Source organism: Rhipicephalus sanguineus, chromosome 8 (assembly GCF_013339695.2).
Source record: "Rhipicephalus sanguineus isolate Rsan-2018 chromosome 8, BIME_Rsan_1.4, whole genome shotgun sequence".
Lineage (NCBI taxonomy): Eukaryota > Metazoa > Arthropoda > Arachnida > Ixodida > Ixodidae > Rhipicephalus > Rhipicephalus sanguineus.
Window position 1 is genome coordinate 56,385,829 of NC_051183.1, and position 19,918 is coordinate 56,405,746.

Consider the following 19,918-nt stretch of genomic DNA (forward strand, 5'->3'; position numbering starts at 1 on the left):
GAAATAAAATTCAGTTGGCAGTTAGCGCAACTCCTCTCGTCACTCACATACCCGTTTTACGGATGCAGTGGGTGGCAGTAGTGGTTATAAAAATAATACTTAATCATATCACAGAGAGGTGCCATTTAATGGGACACTAAAGAGAAATATTATTTTTCTCATGTTGGTAAATTACTCTTTCAGAATTACAAAATCACCAAGCTTGCCACGAGGAGACAATTGGTAAGCAAGAAAACGCGCAAAAAGAAAATGTGTGTGGCGATGCCGCCTTGAAATTCCTGCCCGAAACACCGTGACATCACAGATTTTGACGGCGCCTCCTAGGTCCCGCGTTGTTCCTAATCGGTAAAAATGAAGTACACTGACCTCTAAGGGGGCCGCAGACTCAACATACCAAATTTCAGGAAATTTCGTTGAGCCAATGTCACCAAAATACGACAATACACACTGAAATCTGTGACGTCACACGTGGACATTTTGGCATGAAATTTAAAAATGAAACTTTAACCTCGATTTTCCCTATATTAATAAACTTATGGTGAAATAAACGACATTGGAGTTCTCAGAGTACAGTTCATCTATCTAAACCGATTCATTGTTTGACTTTAGCGACCCTTTAAAGACAATTACAAATGCAGCCTCACAGATTTTGAAAAAGAAATTCTTAATTCAGCAGCGCACAGTTGTTTTCTTGTACTAGCAATCAAGCCCATGTTTTCCAGTCTAAACAAAAGAAGCCTATACAAGTGCTCAATCATGTCGCTCATCTATGCCGACTGCAAGTACACAAGTTGCATGTTTGTAAACAACCAGACAAAAGTCAGGCAAAAATGGCGCACCACTATGTTGACACTAATGAATGTGAAGCCTTCTACAGCAACTGAACTGGGGCTTCAGATGCCATTTGTGGGTTAGGATTAAAAAAATAAAAGAAAGGGTCATTACCTGAGCTAAAGTGGAAGGAAAAACCTCCAGTAATTGTTAAAGTGGGATGTGGAGAATGAAAAGTGGGATATGTAGACGAAATGTACACAGCGAGATTAATTAACGTCGAAAAAAGCATGTAGTTTTCATGAAGCCTACTGTACGTACTCGTATGAAACTAGCACTGGCTTACATTGGTTAACTGATGGCCGGTGTTGGCTATCCCTTCTGGCAACAATGTAGTAAATAACATATATTACTGTTCCCTTACCTCACTCTAATAAATGCTTCGTTACCTACAACAGTTCCTATTAGAAAAATTTGCTCCAAAAACATGCTTGTTAGTTTATAGTGTTAGCCCCACAGAAAGCATTAGGAGAATGTAAAAATAGGTCCCAATAACTTATTTCATGTTAGTCATGTCATAGTTGAAATGGTTCAAACAAACAACTGTTCCAAGGCCAATTGATTGATTTAGGTGTCCACCATGTGAGCCTCTTTGGCTGTTCACTAATCTCCTACCTAACTATTAATCTCCTAACTCTCTTTGACAAGTTCTGTGTCGCATAGATATTTGAGAAAATGTGCATGTGCGAAGTGCAACTCCGAGCCAAGACCACACCAGTGGAGCTTGTCAATGTCTTCGCGTTTCTTCCCTAAATGCACAGATTGTGAAGTTGCAGCCTGCTGTTTGTCAGGTATTATTCGCGATTCCATACCTTTTTAACTACGATTTGGCAATATGCACAATTAACTGGAATTGTATTCCCAAGGTGCAAATGAACCAAATTTCCATTTAGTTCAACTTCTTCTAATGCAAATTGTTCACATTTTGTTAATTAAAAAAAATAATAATTCACCGCAAAGTCTATAACCCTTTATCTGCAGACTAATACCAATATCAAAATTTTATAAACCACAAAAATATGATATAGTAGTTTCCAACATATCTTGGATTGCTACTAAATCACTTGAGTTTTGCTGGAAGTTCTATCAACAAAATACCAGCACAATTTAGAACTATCCACTATACATGAATTTGGCCTGCTTTGGTTGTCCCAGTTGGTGCAGTTCGCGGTCCTGTGATACCTGTCATCAATGCTTAAAAGAATGAAGGAAATAAAGCCTTCCTTGTACACTGCTAGACTGACAAGCACTTCTTTTTAACATTGCTATTAAAAACCTTTTTTTTAATTTAACAAGAAAAAGGCTTTATTTGAAGCTACTATTCAATACTGGGCAGCACAATATCTGGCCACGAAGCTCCAGAGATTAAAACACCTTGAAAATGCCTACATTATTTGCATTATCACTTAACTCCACCTTCATTATCAATGTTTATTTATCAAATTTATCAATGTTTAATTGCTAAATCAAGTATAGCTAAATATCACTAGTCACACTCAGCAAAGACAGTGTAAGATGCAAGTCATGTCTGAAGACTTCTCAACACACACGGTACCGATTTCATCAAGCAATCACGTTTTGTGCATTGATATGTATGACAGCATAACACCAATAAAATGTTGAATGGTGAAAAGATGAATTTGTGGGCAAATGTCGGAATAATTCAGGAGCACAATACGATACAGTTGAACCCGCATATAACGAATTATTGTGCGTATCGAACAGTTGTAAGATCCCCTTGAAATAGTTTTAATATATGAAATATCTTATATATCAAATTGTCTATATATAGAACATTTCTGTGAACCCCTTCAGATTTCATATATCCAGGTTTGACTGTATTCGATCTTATATATCAAATTGTCTATATATAGAACATTTCTGTGAACCCCTTCAGATTTCATATATCCAGGTTTGACTGTATTCGAGCGAACTCAAATTGTGTAAGGCGATATAATTGTAATAAGTCCCCATCAATTGACCTCATTACACAAAATCTTTCTCGTTACGAGTTATTCGCAAGCGAAACTGTCCCGCACGCGACTCATTCGCCCCCAGTGGTATCAAAAAAAGGTGCACAAACCTCCCACCTTCTCAACTCTACAAAGAAAGACAAGCATAAAAAACGCACTCCGAGATAAGATATCCCCGACAAACACGCTCCCCGCTTTACTATGGCAGCGCCAACATTCCGCCGTGCGCAGACGAGGATTTCCGCACTTTCTCCAGAAAGCGACAAGAGGGCAAATATCTTTCTAGCCGCAGAGCCTGGCTGGCCTACAAAGCAGCCACTCTTCTTCTTCTTTTCTTTATTTCTTTCTTTCTCGACTCGAGCATGCACTCTCCTCCACGCCGTATCCCTGACCAAGACCTTCGAAGCACAGCAGGAAGGCGTTACAACACACAAGGAAGTGGGAGCACATCGCCGCCCCTTATCGCTAACGCTCCTTTCACTTTTTGTCCTCTCTCCCCACGGCACGCAACAAAAACAACTGCTCCTGCTGCCAGCTTCCTGAAACAACCAACCCGGAGGCGAAGGGTAGGGGGGGTCGTTTCGCCAAGTGCGGCGCTCTGTGGGTCATCGCTTATTATTCCACCAGTGTCCTCACTGCCGCAGGCGCGTGACGACCGCGGCGACTATTGCCTCGACGCCGCGCCTTTCGCAGGTATCGCTGCAAATGGCATGTACCGCAGAAGGAAAAAGCAATGTCAGGCATTGAAGATTCGAGTTCTCCCTCATTTCTTTGTTGTTTTTTTGTTTCATTTCTCTCACCAGGACTTCCGTGTTTGCCGACTTTCACTTTGTATCCCAGTTCTTTTAAGCGCTCCTCTTGGAGTTGAGCCTTTGCCAAACAACAAACAAGTCATTTTTTTTCTTTCTTTTTTCTCTTTTAACTCGTTCCTTTGCAGAGTGGTGCAAATGGACCTTGCACGATCCTCTGCTTCTTCCACACACACAAAAAAAAAACCTCCTACTCGCAGCTGCTGCCAGTGAACCCCTTTTTAGCCGAAGCTTAGAAACCCAAACCTGAGAGAAACCAGCCACTAAACTAACTAAACCAACGCCCAATTAAAAACTGGTTTTCCGGTCACCCTTGTTCGCGGGTAGGTTAAGAGGTGCACAGCTGCTTAACCGCAATCAAAGGCCAGACGAAGAAGCCGGGCAAAAACGAACTGTTTTCCACCATTCTCAGCGGAAGTGCATAGTTACGTTTGGTTGAAAAGATGAAACAATTTTTTAAAATACCTCTGGTGTACTTCACTGCCAGCAACACCTTTGCACTTTACGAAAACTACACAACACCTCTTCCTCACTTCCACTGTGTCATTTTGTCCCGGGGAAACACCCTACCGAGAATGCAGGAAAAGGGCCAGCAGGTGTGCGCGAGCGCAAAAAACCCTGACCCTGCACTCACACCCTCTCCCATCGTTGAAGGTATAGGACTAAGAAAACAACTATTTGCCTTCCTTTTTCCCAGTGGCACTCTCTTCTTCTGTACGGCTTTTTACAAGCAGCAATTGAATCCGGCCTCAAGGTTACACCACGAGAGAAGTGCCCGTGCAAGCGCTGCCAAGTTCTTCGGGACTGCCAGGCAAGGGGGGGGGGGGCGTGTGCCAAGAAAGGCACGATTAAAATGCGGCGTCTCCTCTCTCCGTACGTACGCACACCTGCTTACTTATTCCTCGTGGCAACTTCTTCTTCTCTGCGCGCAACACTCACACTGAGAAAGTGGTGGTCGCATCGCCTCGTCACCCCCGTAACCCTCTCCACCACCACCGCTACACCGTGCCAGCTCTCTGAAGTCAACCACACTCCAGGTTTCCTGTTGACCCGACCATTTGAATCGTGTCGCAATCGGTTCCTTTTTTCTGCAGGGTCTTTCCTCGCGCGCACGTGGTTTATCGAGACTGTGGTTAGGCCTAGCGGCAGGAGAAGCGCCGCGTGGAAAGTACGGAAGGACTTGCCCGTTTCTCACCGCCAAAGGAAAGAAAAAGAAAAAAAACTATACAGAAAAGTCTGCCCACTGCCGCCGGTGCCAAGATCTCTCAAATGGACGGGCAGCACGATAAAAAAAAAGGGCACAGCTCGTTGCCACCATGCACGAGCTGGGGGGAGTGACGTCACAAATGCTAATCAGCATTGGAATACGTACTCAAGGCCACGATAGACAAACAGGGCATGTTTCAACAAATCTTTCAACGGGAAAAGTAAAAAGGAAGAAAGAGAAACCTGTCTGACTTATTTCTATGGTAATTGCTTGTCTGCCTTTTAAAGAAACACGCGTCGATTTCGACTAGCGTGCAAGCCTGCGAACGACCACGAACAACATAACTCGACGTACAGAAGAGTTACCACATGCATGTCACGCACTGTGTTAGCGTGGCACTCAGAGAGAAACGCCCTATCACTTCCGCATTGCGAACAGCGCAGATCTACAACGTGCACCATGAAAAACCGCCCAGCTGCAAATGCTGGTACAAGAAGACCTCTTCAACTATGAGCAAAACTGCTGTGCAAAGCCTCAAAAAGGGAATGCAACACATCTTTTACTAAAGGCCTCAGTGGCATCCCAAGTAATCGGAGTTGGCTAACAGCTCACTTGACTCAGCTTGAGGCAGCTTGTAAGAGCGAGAAGAAGCAATGTTCTAGATGCATATAGTGCGATGTCTACAGTCTGGCCTGTGCATGATCAGCTCCAGGCGAATATTCTGATCATGATGTTCAGCAAATCTGCATGCTGTATGCACTGTAATATGTGCAGTAAATTTTGTTGCCCTTCATGTATATCTCTTCTGGCAAAATGTGGTAGAAACTGCATGTCTCAATTGCAGGCATTTGCTAGGCACAGATATACTTCTTGTGGAGATAAATTCTCAAGCCCGCAGAGGTGAACTTTCAAGGCTGGTGATAACTCACTTTTGTTGATATATAGCTATGTTACCTAACCAATGAGGGTTATAAAATGTGTTGTAGCTGTGTTCCAAGTGACATGAAAAACTTTTGTCGAACATGTGCACATGCAGTTTGCTAAAGTTAACGGCTCACCGCAGCACATGAGTTGGACTGATTGTGCCACTCCCAAAGTTAAAGAGCATAAATTAGCTGCAAGAGAGCAGGCCCTTCAGAGTGTAAAAGACCAAGTTCAATTTTCAAAGAAGCTTAGAAAAGATTGAATAACCTAAATCAGAAAGTTCTGCAGTACAGCTTGTCAGTGGCTTTCCAGGACATGAACAAGACAATGTTAAAGGGAGCACAAGCTGACAATTTGACGTATACAGCCTTTCCGGATTGCACATATGTACAATCCAGAGAGCTGAACTATAGGTGTCTTGGCCAAGCTGAACTACAAATGTCTGCCTGGCTTGAGCAAGCTAGGAAGAAGACATTTTTAAGATGTGTCTGTTAGCTAGGACTCACGTAACAACTTTCATGAAATTGCAAATGTCAACATGGCATCAACATTGATGACACCAGTGCTCACGCATATGAATGTCAGATGATGTCACGTGAATAGCCCTATCGCTGTCGCCATAGCTCGGCACACTCACTCATGAGTGCACTCACTCACACTCACTCACACTCATTTGAACGTTGTGAGTGTGAGTATGAGTGAGTGCTCATGAGTGTGAGTGGACGTGAGTGTGAACGTGAGTGAGCACTCATGAGTGTGAGTAGGCGTGAGTGTGAACGTGAGTGAGTACTCATGAGTGTGAGTAGATGTGAGTGTGAACGTGAGTGAGCACTCATGAGGGTGAGTAGGCGTGAGTATGAACGAGAGTGAGTACTCATGAGTGTGAGTAGTTGTGAGTATGAACGTGAGTGAGTGCTCATGAGTGTGAGTGGACGTGAGTGTGAACATGAGTGAGCACTCATGAAGGTGAGTAGGCGTGAGTATGAACGTGAGTGAGCACTCATGAGTGTGAGTAGTCGTGAGTATGAACGTGAGTGAGTGCTCATGAGTGTGAACGTGGATGAGCATTCATGAGGGTGAGTTGGCGTGAGTGTGAACGTGAGTGAGTACTCATGAGTGTGAGTAGATGTGAGTGTGAACGTGAGTGAGCACTCATGAGGGTGAGTAGATGTGAGTGTGAACGTGAGTGAGCACTCACGAGGGTGAGTAGATGTGAGTATGAACGTGTGTGAGTACTCATGAGTGTGAGTAGGTATGAGTATGAACGTGGGTGAGTGCTCATGAGTGTGAGTGGACGTGAGTACTCATGAGTGCGAGTAGGAATGAGTATGAACGTGAGTGCTCATGAGTGTGAGTGGACGTGAGTGTTAACGTCAGTGAGCGCTCATGAGGGTGAGTAGGCGTGAGTATTTACGTGAGTGAGTGCTCATGAGTGTGAGTGGACGTGAGTTTGAACGTGAGTGAGTACTCATTAGTGTGAGTAGGTATGTCCTCGTCCCTTCTTGCTCGTGTTTGTGTCTCCTTGCGCTGAAACTTAAGGAATAGATCTGAACATAAGTGAGTGCTCATGAGAGCGAGTAGTCATGAGTATGAACGTGAGTGAGCACTCATGAGTGTGAGTAGGTATAAGTATGAACGTGAGTGAGTGCTCATGAATGTGAGTAGGCGTATGAAAGTGAGTACTCGTGAGTGTGAGTTGGACGTGAACGTGAGTAAGCACTCATGAGTGTGAGTAGGCGTGAGTGTGAACATGAGTGAGTACTCATGAGTGTGAGTAGACGTGAGTATGAACGGGAGTGAGTACCAATGAGTGCGAGTAGTGTGAGTAGGCGTGAGTATGAGCGTGATTGAGTACTCTTGAGTGTGAGTAGAAGGGAGCTGTATGTGAGTAAGTATTGACGAGAGTGAGTGGACCTGAGAGTGAATGTGAGTATCGACTGTATGTTGCCATGAGTATAACGTGAGTGATTACCGATGACTGTGAGTAGACGTGAGTGTGAACGTGGGTGAGCTCTCATGAAAGTGAATAGACGTGAGTATGAATGTGAGTATCGATGAAGGTAAGAGGACGCGACTATGAACGTGAGTCAGTACCGATGAGTGTGAGTTTGCGTGAGTATAACAGTGACTGAGTGCTCGTGAGCGTGAATAGACCTATGAACGTGAGTGAGTACCAGTGAGTGCGAATAGGCGATAGTGAACGTGAGTGAGTACTGATTTGTGTGAGTAGGCATAGTATGAACGTGAGTGGGTACTCATGAGTGTGAGTAGAAGTGAGTACGAACGTGAGTGAGTGCTGATGAGTGTGAGTATACATGAGTATGAACCTGAGTGAGTGCCGGTGAATGTGTGTATCGACGGCTGTGAGTGGAAATGAGAATGAACGTAAGTGAGCCCCGATGAGTGTGAATATAAAAGAGTATGCAAGTGGGTGAGCACCAATGAGGGTGAGTGGAGTGAGTATGAAAGTACCTAAATGTGCGAGTAGAGTGAGTATGAAAGTGAGAGCCGATGAATGAGAGTAGACGAGAGTATGAAGATGAGTGATTACCGATGTGTGTGAGTATACGCGAGTGCGAACATGAGTTCTGGGAGAGTGATAATTGAGTGTGAACACGACCTGTGAGCGTGAGTAGATATGGATATAAGTGCGAATGTATGACTGTGAGTATGACTGTAATTGAGTATGACTGTATCAACATGAGTTAGCGCCATTAGTGAGAGTAGACCTTATTATGGACGTATCGGTTAGTGTGGGTAGGTAAATAAAACTGAGTGATTGAGGAACCATGGTGTGTGCCTTTGAGTGGTAGTCGGCATGACTTTGAATGTAAGTACTCAGGAGTGAGAGTTGAGGTTAGTATGAAGGTAAGTTAAAAGCACCAAGGAATGTGTGTCAGGGGTCGGCAAAGTTTATGGCACACACTCACTCGTTCACTCAAAAAATATGCTGCTTCTTATGGGCTCACTTGGTCTCAAACTCGCTAAAACACTATTCAGCCAAGCTCACTCACATTCAGGCTAAAGAGAGGTTTCCTCAGCCGGATTCACGTGGACTTAGAAGCATCAGATTTTTCTCCAAGTGAACGCAAGCGGACTCCACCCTAACAATATTGAGAACTGCCAGGTTCGCTGGGACTCAACGTCACCAGTTCGTCCCAAACGGGTCCCACTCAACGACTACAAAAAAGATCAACGACCATAGCTCGGCACACTCACTCATGAGTGCACTCACTCACACTCACTCACACTCATTTGAACGTTGTGAGTGTGAGTATGAGTGAGTACTCATGAGTGTGAGTGGACGTGAGTGTGAACGTGAGTGAGCACTCATGAGTGTGAGTAGGCGTGAGTATGAACGTGAGTGAGTGCCTATGAGTGCGAGTAGGCGTGAGTATGAACGTGAATGGGTGTGTCTATGAGTGTGAGTAGGCGTGAGTATGAACGTGAGTGAGTGCCTATGAGTGTGAGTAGGCGTGAGTATGAACGTGAGTGAGTGTCTATGAGTGTGAGTAGGTGCGAGTATGAACGTGAGCAAATGCCTATGAGTGTGAGTATATAGGTGTCAGTATGAACGTAAGTGAGAGCCTATGAGTGTGAGTAGGCGTGAGTATGAACGTGAGTGAGTGCCTATGAGTCTGAGTGGGTGTGAGTATGAACGTGAGTGAGTGCCTATGAGTGTGAGTAGGCGTGAGTATGAACGTGAGTGAGTGCCTATGAGTGTGAGTAGGCGTGAGTATGAACGTGAGTGAGTGCGAAGGCTGAAAATATTGGGGTGAGTGAGTGTGAGTGAGTATTCTCTTACAGTGCCGACCTATGGCTGTCGCATACATTTGTCTCGGGTTGCCAACACTGTTGGTCAATATACAGCCGAATAAATGCTTTATCTCAGGAAGAAGGTTAACGAGTATCATGCGTGCATCATGTGCTTTATGCACAACTCTGCACAAACAGGAATGCAGCTGTTGCTACGACGAAATCGTTAACTTTCGGCATTGCTTTTTTTAGATGACACAGAAAGCACTGACAACTGGTACAGAATAGACGGAAAAATTTCTGTGTCAAGCCAGCACTTCCGCATGTGGTGAGTCAAGGTTCATTAATCTTTGTATTGTTTTTCCTTGCTTTGCAGGGGCGATACAACCTCAGGCATTTCAGCATTGTGCACAATCCAGCAGGGCAAATGACAGGATAAGAGTAATAGATTTCTAAAAGAAACGAAAAGAAGTTCATGCCGAAGTTGATCATGAACTGTTCTGACTAGAAGGAAAAGCTTATAATTTATGTAAATCTAAAATAGCTCACTACACTAAATAAATCTGCCGTCATTGGTGCCATGCAGTGATGGAACGGTAATATTTAACACAGAAGTAGTCAGGTTATTTTGGGGAGACACTTTGAAATAGACACTTTAGAACGGCAATAAGTGTTGATTCCGGACAAACCTTCCAGAAATTGTAACGTAAACATCTTAAGAAATGCCACCGAAATGAACTTTATTGTAAACGACATGTTTACCATATAGTCCCGCACTGACATCAATGAGCTAAGTAAGGCGCAGCAGTGGCTGAGAGCTAAGAAGAAAGAAAAAGAAAGGAATGCACCCAGCAAAAGATCTCTTCAACGAAACCGCGACTTGCTGGAATACCGCACAAAAATAGGGAGACAAAAAGAAAATTGATGGATTGATATTTGCAGGGAGGGCAAAACGACAAAGGTTATCATTGTTTTGCAAGCGGAATACAGCTCAATTCAACAAAATCATATAAGAAAAAAGTTAATAATAAATTGGAATAAGGCGAACAGCTGCATAGCACTGTTCTTTTTATTCGTTTTACATGGAAATAAGAACTTTTTTTAAAAGATTTTCTTCAACTGAATTACACGTACGCTAAGTACAGCTGTGAGGCTTCCGTGATGCAGTGAGTCACGACTGTTTTTACTGCGCTAGAAAACTCCCTATTATACAATAAAGTCGAGGAAACGTCGCTATAGTTCACTGTAACACCGAGACGACAAAGGTTATCATTGTTTTGCAAGCAGAATACAGCTCACTTCAACAGAAAGCAAATTGGGAAAAAGGAATAATAAATTGGAATCAGGCGACAGCTACAAAGCACCGTTCTCTTTCTTCGTGTTACGTGAAAATAAGACTTGCGAATTAAAAAAAAAATTATTTTCAATTGAGTTTTGTCACAAAGTAACCACCATTTTTTCACGACTAGTTGCTTCTACCTTCCGTTAAGTCACATACACGCTATTCGCTATTGTACAATTTGTTATAGTTACGTTATGTACCCTTACAAATGAGTATCTCAGCACTCCGTTTATGAGTTGTATGTCTCGTTTCCTCTCGCTAACAATTATTTGTCTAACGTTACTTTGTCGTCTTTATGTACCATAACAATGCGCTTACAATCACGTTATAACGCTTCCAGTTACGTGAACTTGTGTATTGTATAATCCCCCTCACACAATACTCCTGCTGTAGCCTGTGGAGGCCTTGTGAATAAGTGAAAAACTTGGAGGACGTTTGAGCTGCGCATTCAAGAGTAGAACGCGATAGCGTAATCGGGCCCCATGCGCGTTGCCTTCAAATGTGCTGCAAGGATAGGAACATTTGTGCGCATAACATTAGTTGTTAGTTGTTTCAAACTATCCTAGAATACCTACTGCGAGTACAGTTGCGAAGTGCCCACTAAGCCATAATTCGTCCTTTTGCAAATTGAAGTACCCACCACACTCTAAGGTGGCACGCGAAGATGCACACTTTGTAATGGGTGGGCAGCTTTATAAACCACCGATTCATTGCGCAATTCACATGTTTTGACGCCTGATGTGATTTTACGATTCTGCCACGCAATATTACGAGAGTTAAGGAGAATCCTCCCACTACATGACATTCTTACAGCGTCTTTTTTTTTTAACGAGGCAGATTCAAGCACTGGCGTGGATCCGTGGTAGAACACCTGCTTGCCACGTAGAAGGCCCGGGTTCGATTCTCACTCGGACCAAACACTTTCATTATTTATCTGCATCTATCTCGAATTTTCGCTCCCAACCAATGACGTCGACACCGGAATTTCTGCGAAACGAGCTCTTTAAACGCACGCGAAAGCCATGTACTGCTGTGAGACTTCCGCGAATTCAGTGAGTCACGACTGCTTTTTTACAGCGCCGGAAAACTCCCTATTGTACAACGGTGCTGAGGTAACGCCGCTGGCAGTGCGCACGGCACCGCGTTTAAAACACGTGGTTCGCAGCTAGCGCTGCGCGCGCCATGAAAAACCTTTTGTTTCCGCGTTTGCCCTGCGCCTGCAATGCGAGCCAACTAGGATTGCGCCAGCAATTTCCGAGTTGTCGCGGCAAGATATAATCGGCACTCGCTTTTCTTTTTTCTTTTCTTTCTAAACGCCCAGTGATGGCCGCGCAAGATCCCAAGGTCCCCTAGCCGTTGCGCGTAGCCATGACCATGACACTACGCGCACGGACGTTTACAGCTGACAATCGCGGTGACGGCTGCGTTAGTCACAATTTTTTCGGGACACGAAAAAAACTACGAAGAAAGAGGGGTGAGGGAAAGGAGGAAGTGTAGAGACAAACGCACCAGTGGAGGAATAAAAGAGAGGAGAGAGAAAATGCGGAACAGGCCAAGCGCGCGCGTTTTTTCACCACGTGCTGCCACTGAGTCAGCTCCCCCCGAACACCAGCGCGCATTTCGCAACAAGCGCATTCCAAAGCACACGAAGCAACGCCAAGAAGAGCTCCGCTGAGCTCGGGGCGTTGCAAGTTCCGCTTTTTTTTTTTTGGTTCCTCCTTTGCCCTTTTAGAGAGGAGCGCGTCCCAGTGAATAACGAAAAGACCAAACGCAAAAGCGCAACACGCAACGTACGCCCCTTCCTAGAAGCTAGGGCGCACGCGAAACAAAATATCTAAGACAAAGCGCCATCAACTTCGAAGGGACTTTAAACTTGCAGGAGGGGCTCGCAGTGCTGGCTTATTTACCTCCGAGGCCAGAACGGTCAACGATCGAGCACTGGATGAAGGATCGCGTAAAAAGAAACAAACCCGGGTGTGTCATCATCGCCCCCCCAAAAAACGAGACACGAGTTTGCAACGACGCACTGCGCGTCAGTTGCTCACGTGCGCGATCCAAGGGAGGCAAGCGCCCCTCTCAGTGCGGAACTAGTTGCATGCGCATCGCTCTTACGCAACACGTGATTTTTTTTTTTTTCCTCGAAGGCATGCGCGGCGGTGCGCAGGCAAAACACGAACCTAGCTATCCCTGCAGCAAAACGCAATCGCAAGCACACACTTCCTGCTCGGGCCGCGCTGCTATCTACTGCGCCTCGCGAAAAAGCCAAGCCCGTAAACATTACGCAACACGCGGGAGTGCGCGCGCTCACACAACACACGCCCTGTGACGCAAACCGGAATTCGCGCTGTGCTTCGCCTATCCGCAATAAGCGGCGCGCGAAAACACGAACAAATCGTCGCGCGGAATGCGTTTTCGTTCGGCGCGTTTCCGCGGTGTGGGGGGAGTCCACACACGAAAAAAAAATTGGGAGGCTTTCCGCGGTGGGGGGATCCACACGCACCAAAAAAAAAAAAATATATATATATATATATTAGGCAGCTACTCACCCTTCTTGGACCCTCTTGAGGGTCTTGCTGGCGTCTCCGCAGTTCACGCAGCACAGCACCAGTCCGGAGTACTTGATGGCAGCGTCGATCTTGTCCTTCCTGCGTCGATTCTCCGCTTCCACGCTGCTCGAGTTCTTCACGCGGAATATGTATCGCGACTTCTTCTCGAAGCGCACGAACAGCTCGCTGAACTCGTCGAAAGTCGAGAACTCTGTCCTATCGCCGAACACGTCCAAAAACACGGCCGTGGTGTCGACGCGAGCACAGCTGGCGTTGCCGTTCGGGGTTTCCATGTCCGATGATGACCACTGGTGACGACGCCACAAGGGGCACGGGAGATGGTGCTAACCACGATGCGCGCCGAAGCACCGTCGATTACCATTTGGGATCGCGAAAGCGCGAGCACAGTCCTGCGATGGATCGGGGAGGTTAAGGAAAACGATAGCTCGGAAACTCGCCTCCGTTTTTCCACGAGGAGCGCGCGGAGAAGCTCCGCTGGTGGTTTGGATTCGCACGCTCCCTCGCTCCACTGTGGTCAAACACAGCACCACGCAAAACCACGCTGCTGCTACGTACTACATACGTCGTTAGCGTGAGCACCGCTCGAGGATGCTTTCTCAGCTCTCCGGGAAGCAACCGCGCCGAGCTCCTTGTTTACACACACATGGGCGCGAGCAGTGCGCCATGCTTCTCTCGACGCTCTTTTTCCACTGGCGTTGTTGTAGCAGCTCGCGACGGCGACTCGCGCATAACGCACGCCTCAAAACGACTCTCTGCACCTGTCAAGTAATCACAACCAAAAACACGGAGGCGGAAGGAAGGGGCTGGGGAGAGAAGGGCGGGGGAAGACCCTCCCGTGGAACAGGGTTGCCAGCAACAACGACAGCGTTGGACTGTTGGAGCGACGCAATGTGCGCCGTCGCTCACGGGTTGACTGCGCCTCAACACCTCAGCCGTGCACAAAGCCCCAAAACTACTCAAATATTTTCCCCAATTTTTAATAAAAAATTTGCACATACAGCTTGTGGCGCCATCTCTTAATGAACAAAAAAATTATGTTTTAAGCAATTTTTAAATAATTTTTATGAATTTTATTTAATATTTTTGTTCTTAGATAGCAGCGCGTTCGCTAATTTTAACATATTGCTTACGGAAGAAATTTGACGTTTGACACGTACTGTTTCGGCTAATGTTTGGAAAACCTTGGCAAGCGGCGGCGTGTTCGCGGCGTTGCGTCAACGTGCGCCATGACGCGTTGTAAAGGGACTATTGCAAGGCCATGGTAAAAAGCCATGCGCGCCGTTTCATCCGGCCTCCAGCTCCCACTGAACAAGCAAGCGGCCTTCTTGGCGCGTTTGCATAAAGCGACCGCGAGAGCTTTTCGAGCTGCGTTTTAAAAAGCTAGGCGTTACGAAGGGTGGATCTAATTGTTTTGTCACCATGCCGCACAGGCAGCGTGCCGTTTGAACTTTTCCGCGCGGACTTTTTCGGACAATAGATAATAGCGCGCGTCTCCTGGAAGACACCTGCGGTTTTGAGAGGGTCGATTCGCGAGATGTATGTGGGTCGGGTCGCATACAAGCGGGGTCAGCTCAAACGTAGCGTGTGATCAAACACCGCCGAGTGTTGTCGCACGTGTCGTTCCCATCAATTTATCACCTACACAAACAATAAAAATGCCGTTGCCTTAGAAGGCGACGTCACACTTGCCTTGTAAGTGAGATTGAAATATTCAAAATGGAAAAAGTAAACTACACCCAATAAATTTACTTTTGACGTTCTCTGAAAACAAAACGCCCATTGAAAATGTCAAGACCTCTAGCTTGTTTTTCATACACTTTCAGATCGCTTTTCATTTGATTTCCAATGGAGAAGAAATAACTAGAGGTACTTAGCAAAAATTTAAATGTGCCAATCAAAGTGCAATGCTCCCGAGAAAATTGCAGGTAAGCTGAACAAGGGGGAATTAAATTTGATAATTTGTGAACCTTGAAATTCCCTGGAATTGGAAATGTAAAGATCTCCCACTTGTTCTACATACACTCCCAATATGCTTTTTATTTGTTTTGGAGAAGAAATCGCTAGAGGTACTCAGCAGTAGTTCGAATGCACCAATCACAGTAGTGCAATACTACTGACGAAATTGCAGGCAAGCCGACCGACGGAGATAGTGCGATAATTTCTTACGCAACTGTTGTTTTTCATGTGCTTCCAATACGCTTTTCATTTGCTTCAGATAGGAAATGACTAGACATACTTAGGAGTTCGAATGCACAAATCATAATACTGCAGTACTCTCGACGAAACTGCAGGTGAGCTGACCGACGGGGACTTAAATGAGGTAATTTGTGACCCATCTGTTGTGCAGTCACAAGAACTATCTATAGTGTACAACCTACATGTAGTCGTCTAGAAATAATCTAAAGTAGATTAGGCGTAACTGTGCACAACAGGTGTATGACATTACGGTGCACATGCAGTTGCAGGAAATTATCCAAGGTACATAAAAGTGGTGGCAATTGAGGCTCTCAAGAAAACCCCATCACAGTGATATAAGTTACACCAGCTACATTACCATTATCCCAACTAAACATCGCATCAAAGTGTGCCAACAAAGCCTGTAAGGAATTGTTTGGTTGATCCTTTGAAGCCCCTCGCCGTGTGTCCTCACTCTCAGTGGAGACTATAAGAAATGCCCTCACGTATGAAAAGGTTTTTCTAATCTGAAGCAATCATACCTGGTTGCCCCTTCTCAGGCAGTCTTGCCTCTGCAGCGTACCAGTAAGCTGACAGCCGAGTGCAGCAAATTGCTAAAAATGCGCAACTTCAAATGAGTAGCGCAAAAAAAAAACTGAGACAAAAGAAGTGAAGGAGTTGTAGACAGGACAGGTGCTAAACGATTTTAGTATATATTCATGTATGTTACCAAGTAAACACGATTTGAAGTTTAGCACTTGTCCTGTACAAGTCTCTTTCGTTTGCTTCCGTTTTCTATGCACTACTCATTTGCATGGAAGCTGACAGCCATGGGCGTAAGGAGGGGGGTGCAAAAGGGGCACTTGACCCCCTCAAGCCACACCGGCACTTGCCCCCCACCCAAGCTATGCCAGCTCTCTCTCTCCCCCCCTCCCCCAGCCGCGATGTGACACGGGTTTGCAACCCCCAAGGCAAAATCCTGCCGACGCCCATGCTGACAGCACGTGGATTCAGGATGATGGTAATTGAAAAGCTTTACTAGACTTACTGTTTAATCTGGAATTGTGTAAATCCTTTCAAAACTTTCTTTACTGTGCCTTGAGGTAGCCCAACTACAAGTAAAGAAAAAGCTCAGGAAATGCAAGCATAGCATACTTTCGTAGAAGGAGCCTCTCCTGCACTTGTGCCCCATTACTGACAGTAGACAATGCATTTACACAAATATCATTATTTTTGGGCATTAAAGGAGCGTTGCATCGTAGTTTCTGAAGATGCAGAAATCATGCAAATGCTTTTTGCACATAAAAGAATAACAGGGTAAAAGAATGATAAGCAAGTTTCAGCAAGTGTCTGTTCGTATTCGTCTCTACGCACTGTTTTCGCCTCAGTAAGTTTGAAGGTTGGGAGACAATTAGTACAAGGTAGTACTTCTCATTCTATACTAAAGTTCAGGACGTCAGCTTATTAAAAGTGTTGTGACATGCAAGATTTGCTTGTTTTTCAGCAGTAAGGTTATGGTGTGATAATTTCTCTTAAAAACATTAACCACAAGCACTGTGCATGTTTCCTTCAAGTGGGCATGCGAAAGACTAGCCACTGTCATCACAGCACTGGAGTGAGTGAGCGCATCCCAGCTTTACCAATTGAGCATTATATAAAATTATTTAGGATACTCCCGACACTGGCAGATATCTTTTCTATGATTTAGAAGGTTCAGACTATAATGCGAAGAAGAGGTAAGTTAGTTCTGTTAGTATTCCCTCATTTCATGGAACAAGCAGATGAATGCATCAATCGATCAACTAATTTTAAGCATGCAAGGCGATGAATTTGAAAAACATGCAGGTTTTAAGAGTGCTTTATTTTTCTTGTTTTTTTATGGCTCTGTCAAGCGATATCTGCATAAACTTGCGGAATCGTACAGACACACACACATCCATAAATAAAGGTACATCGAAACAAGGATATCGACATTAAAATACACAAACATCAGTATGAGAAGGTTTTGGCATGGCGTACATTGCATTTTCCAAGGCAACACACATACACACACACACCTGCAAACATTCTTTTTTGTTTCACGATTAGGACAATTTGCAAAATTCTGCTGTAAGTCCGCTTCTCCTCAATGCATTTCTTTGTTTTTCTAAACATAACTCATCTACAAATTATATTTGTATCCCATTCACAATGCAGCCCGCCCCCTTTACGAATGGTCACAAAAATGTGTAGCGGACGAAAAGTTTAAGACGGACTGATGTCACTGACCTTCGACATTTGGTTACAAACGCGACAACTAAATCTGTCAGCGAGAAATTTTGGTTGGGATTACGGTTAGGGCAGAGTTTTTTGGTGCAGCAAGCGCGAAAAATGCTTGCAAATCGTCAAATTATTCGTGCAACGTCAGAACCTCCTATGTTTTAAGATAAATAAAGTTCTCGACCAAACATTCTGTCCAGCTGCTTACACGCAATTGCTCGCAAAAAAAGAAAAGATGCACTACATATGGCACAGAAAGAAAAATTACACTGATGTGTAAGCTAACGAGGACTAGACACTTGGGGCAGGTGTCACAGTAAAAAATATTGAACGTTGAATCGCGTCAAATAAAAGCCCACGCGTTCTACTTTACATCCACGTGAAAATAAAAAAGCGCAAGCATTTGAAAAGGTATTGCCACAGCAACGAGAAGTAACTAATCTGTAGCCAAACGCGAAACTTTTAACAAAGCTTCACTCAGGAGTTACAGGCTACAGTGCCTGCATGTTCAGACGCGCGTGGCTACATGTGTCGCAAGATTTCCAAAATCTGGCACCACGTAAAACAAGGAGAAGATTGCTAGCTGCCAAATGGTAGACAGACGTGACACTGAAAAAGCTTTGGTTCACTGCGTGGGATTAATCCTTCACCTCCCGTAGACGAGCTCAGCACACCCACTTCCGTACACTAGCCGACGCCGTCCAAAAGACGTCTCGAATCGTCTCACCAAAAATGGTGCAGAAACCATGTGCATCTAGTTCCCTCTTTTCATGCACATAATATCTTTATACAGTTTTCCACTACAATACCAGAAGTAAAATTGACTGCAAGCCATGCACGCAAACCAACTTCTGTATTTAACCAATTTCCCACAATCTAAAAAAAAAGCATTTTTTTAGCTAGTTCTTTGTCTTTACTTATTGTGCAGATTCCATAAAACACTTCAAAAAAAGCTAGTTTGAGAACACATCTTGGAGAATAATATGAGAGGTAAAGAGTTAAAGATAAAATATTCGCACACTCTACCTCATGCAAGAGAATGTAACACCAGAAATGAAATAAACATAACTCAATAAGGAACTAGCTGGCTACTAGAAAACCACTCAAACCTAATAGTTCATGTTTTCGAGCAAGGTCACGTTGAACTCCAGATGAACATACATTCTATCGGAACACCAAAAATAATACCAGGCGGCTTGTACTACTCAAAGGGATGTGCCAACTACGTACATGCCAATGTAGAAAACAAGATCACTGCACAACACATGCGACCAGAGACAGTTCATTTGATGCAAGAGCAATCCGTCACATGACTAGAGGACCACAACCTTGAATCCTTAAAGTAAACCGCGCAGAAATAGACTGCATTTGGGTGACTAGCAAAAGAAACAAGGTGTAAAATGAGTATTGGGTGTAAACGACACACCGAAACATAATCGCGCAAACACGCCCAACTGAAAGCCTAGCCCTAGCAGAAAAATAGCGAGGCCGACTTGAGTGGATTATCTTGAAAAAGCTTCAAACACATCATTATGAGTACTAATTAGAACATGTTAATTAACCATGAATGATTACAGTGTAGACGATGCACAAGCACTAATTCATGTATAAAATTTGAGCACTTCAATGGACTGCGTATATTCAAAAGCCAGCACTCGTTTGAGGCAATTAGAGGGGACATCTGGGCCCCCATTCTCCAAGATCATCTGCACATAATAGAATTTCTTGACTGGCTCATGCTCAGTTGCCTGAGCCCAATCATGACAAGAGATAGACACGATAAAAAGAAAGCTGCCACAGTAATGGACAAGTTGATATGGCACTCATAAGCGATTGCGGATTACGTAATCCGTATGTATGGATGACAACTGCAGATTATGTAATACGTAACTACAGATGACAATTGCAGATTAAGTAATTACCTCACCATCTGCAAGTTCGTAGTTCTGTTTCAGTATGATACTTCAACTTTAGTCATAATGTGTCCAGAATACTCTAAATAAACAGCATATTAACTTTCCTTGGTTTGCTTAATTGCGATAATTGAGGCATGACAGCGGTAGCAAAGGTGTCAA

The 19,918-nt window shown here is 44.5% G+C and overlaps 1 protein-coding gene across 2 annotated transcripts in view; it reads right to left on the reverse strand.

Annotated features, from left to right (window-relative positions):
- LOC119401954 (uncharacterized) overlaps nt 1–14,190 on the reverse strand; it is a 49,167-nt gene extending 34,977 nt beyond the window's left edge. For both annotated transcript variants that reach the window (XM_037668985.2, XM_037668984.2), the window contains exon 1: nt 13,389–14,190. In XM_037668985.2, the coding sequence (XP_037524913.1) occupies nt 13,389–13,681 (293 nt within the window). In that variant the 5' untranslated portion in view covers nt 13,682–14,190. The remainder of the gene's footprint in view (nt 1–13,388) is intronic.
- Nucleotides 14,191–19,918: the final 5,728 nt, after the last annotated feature.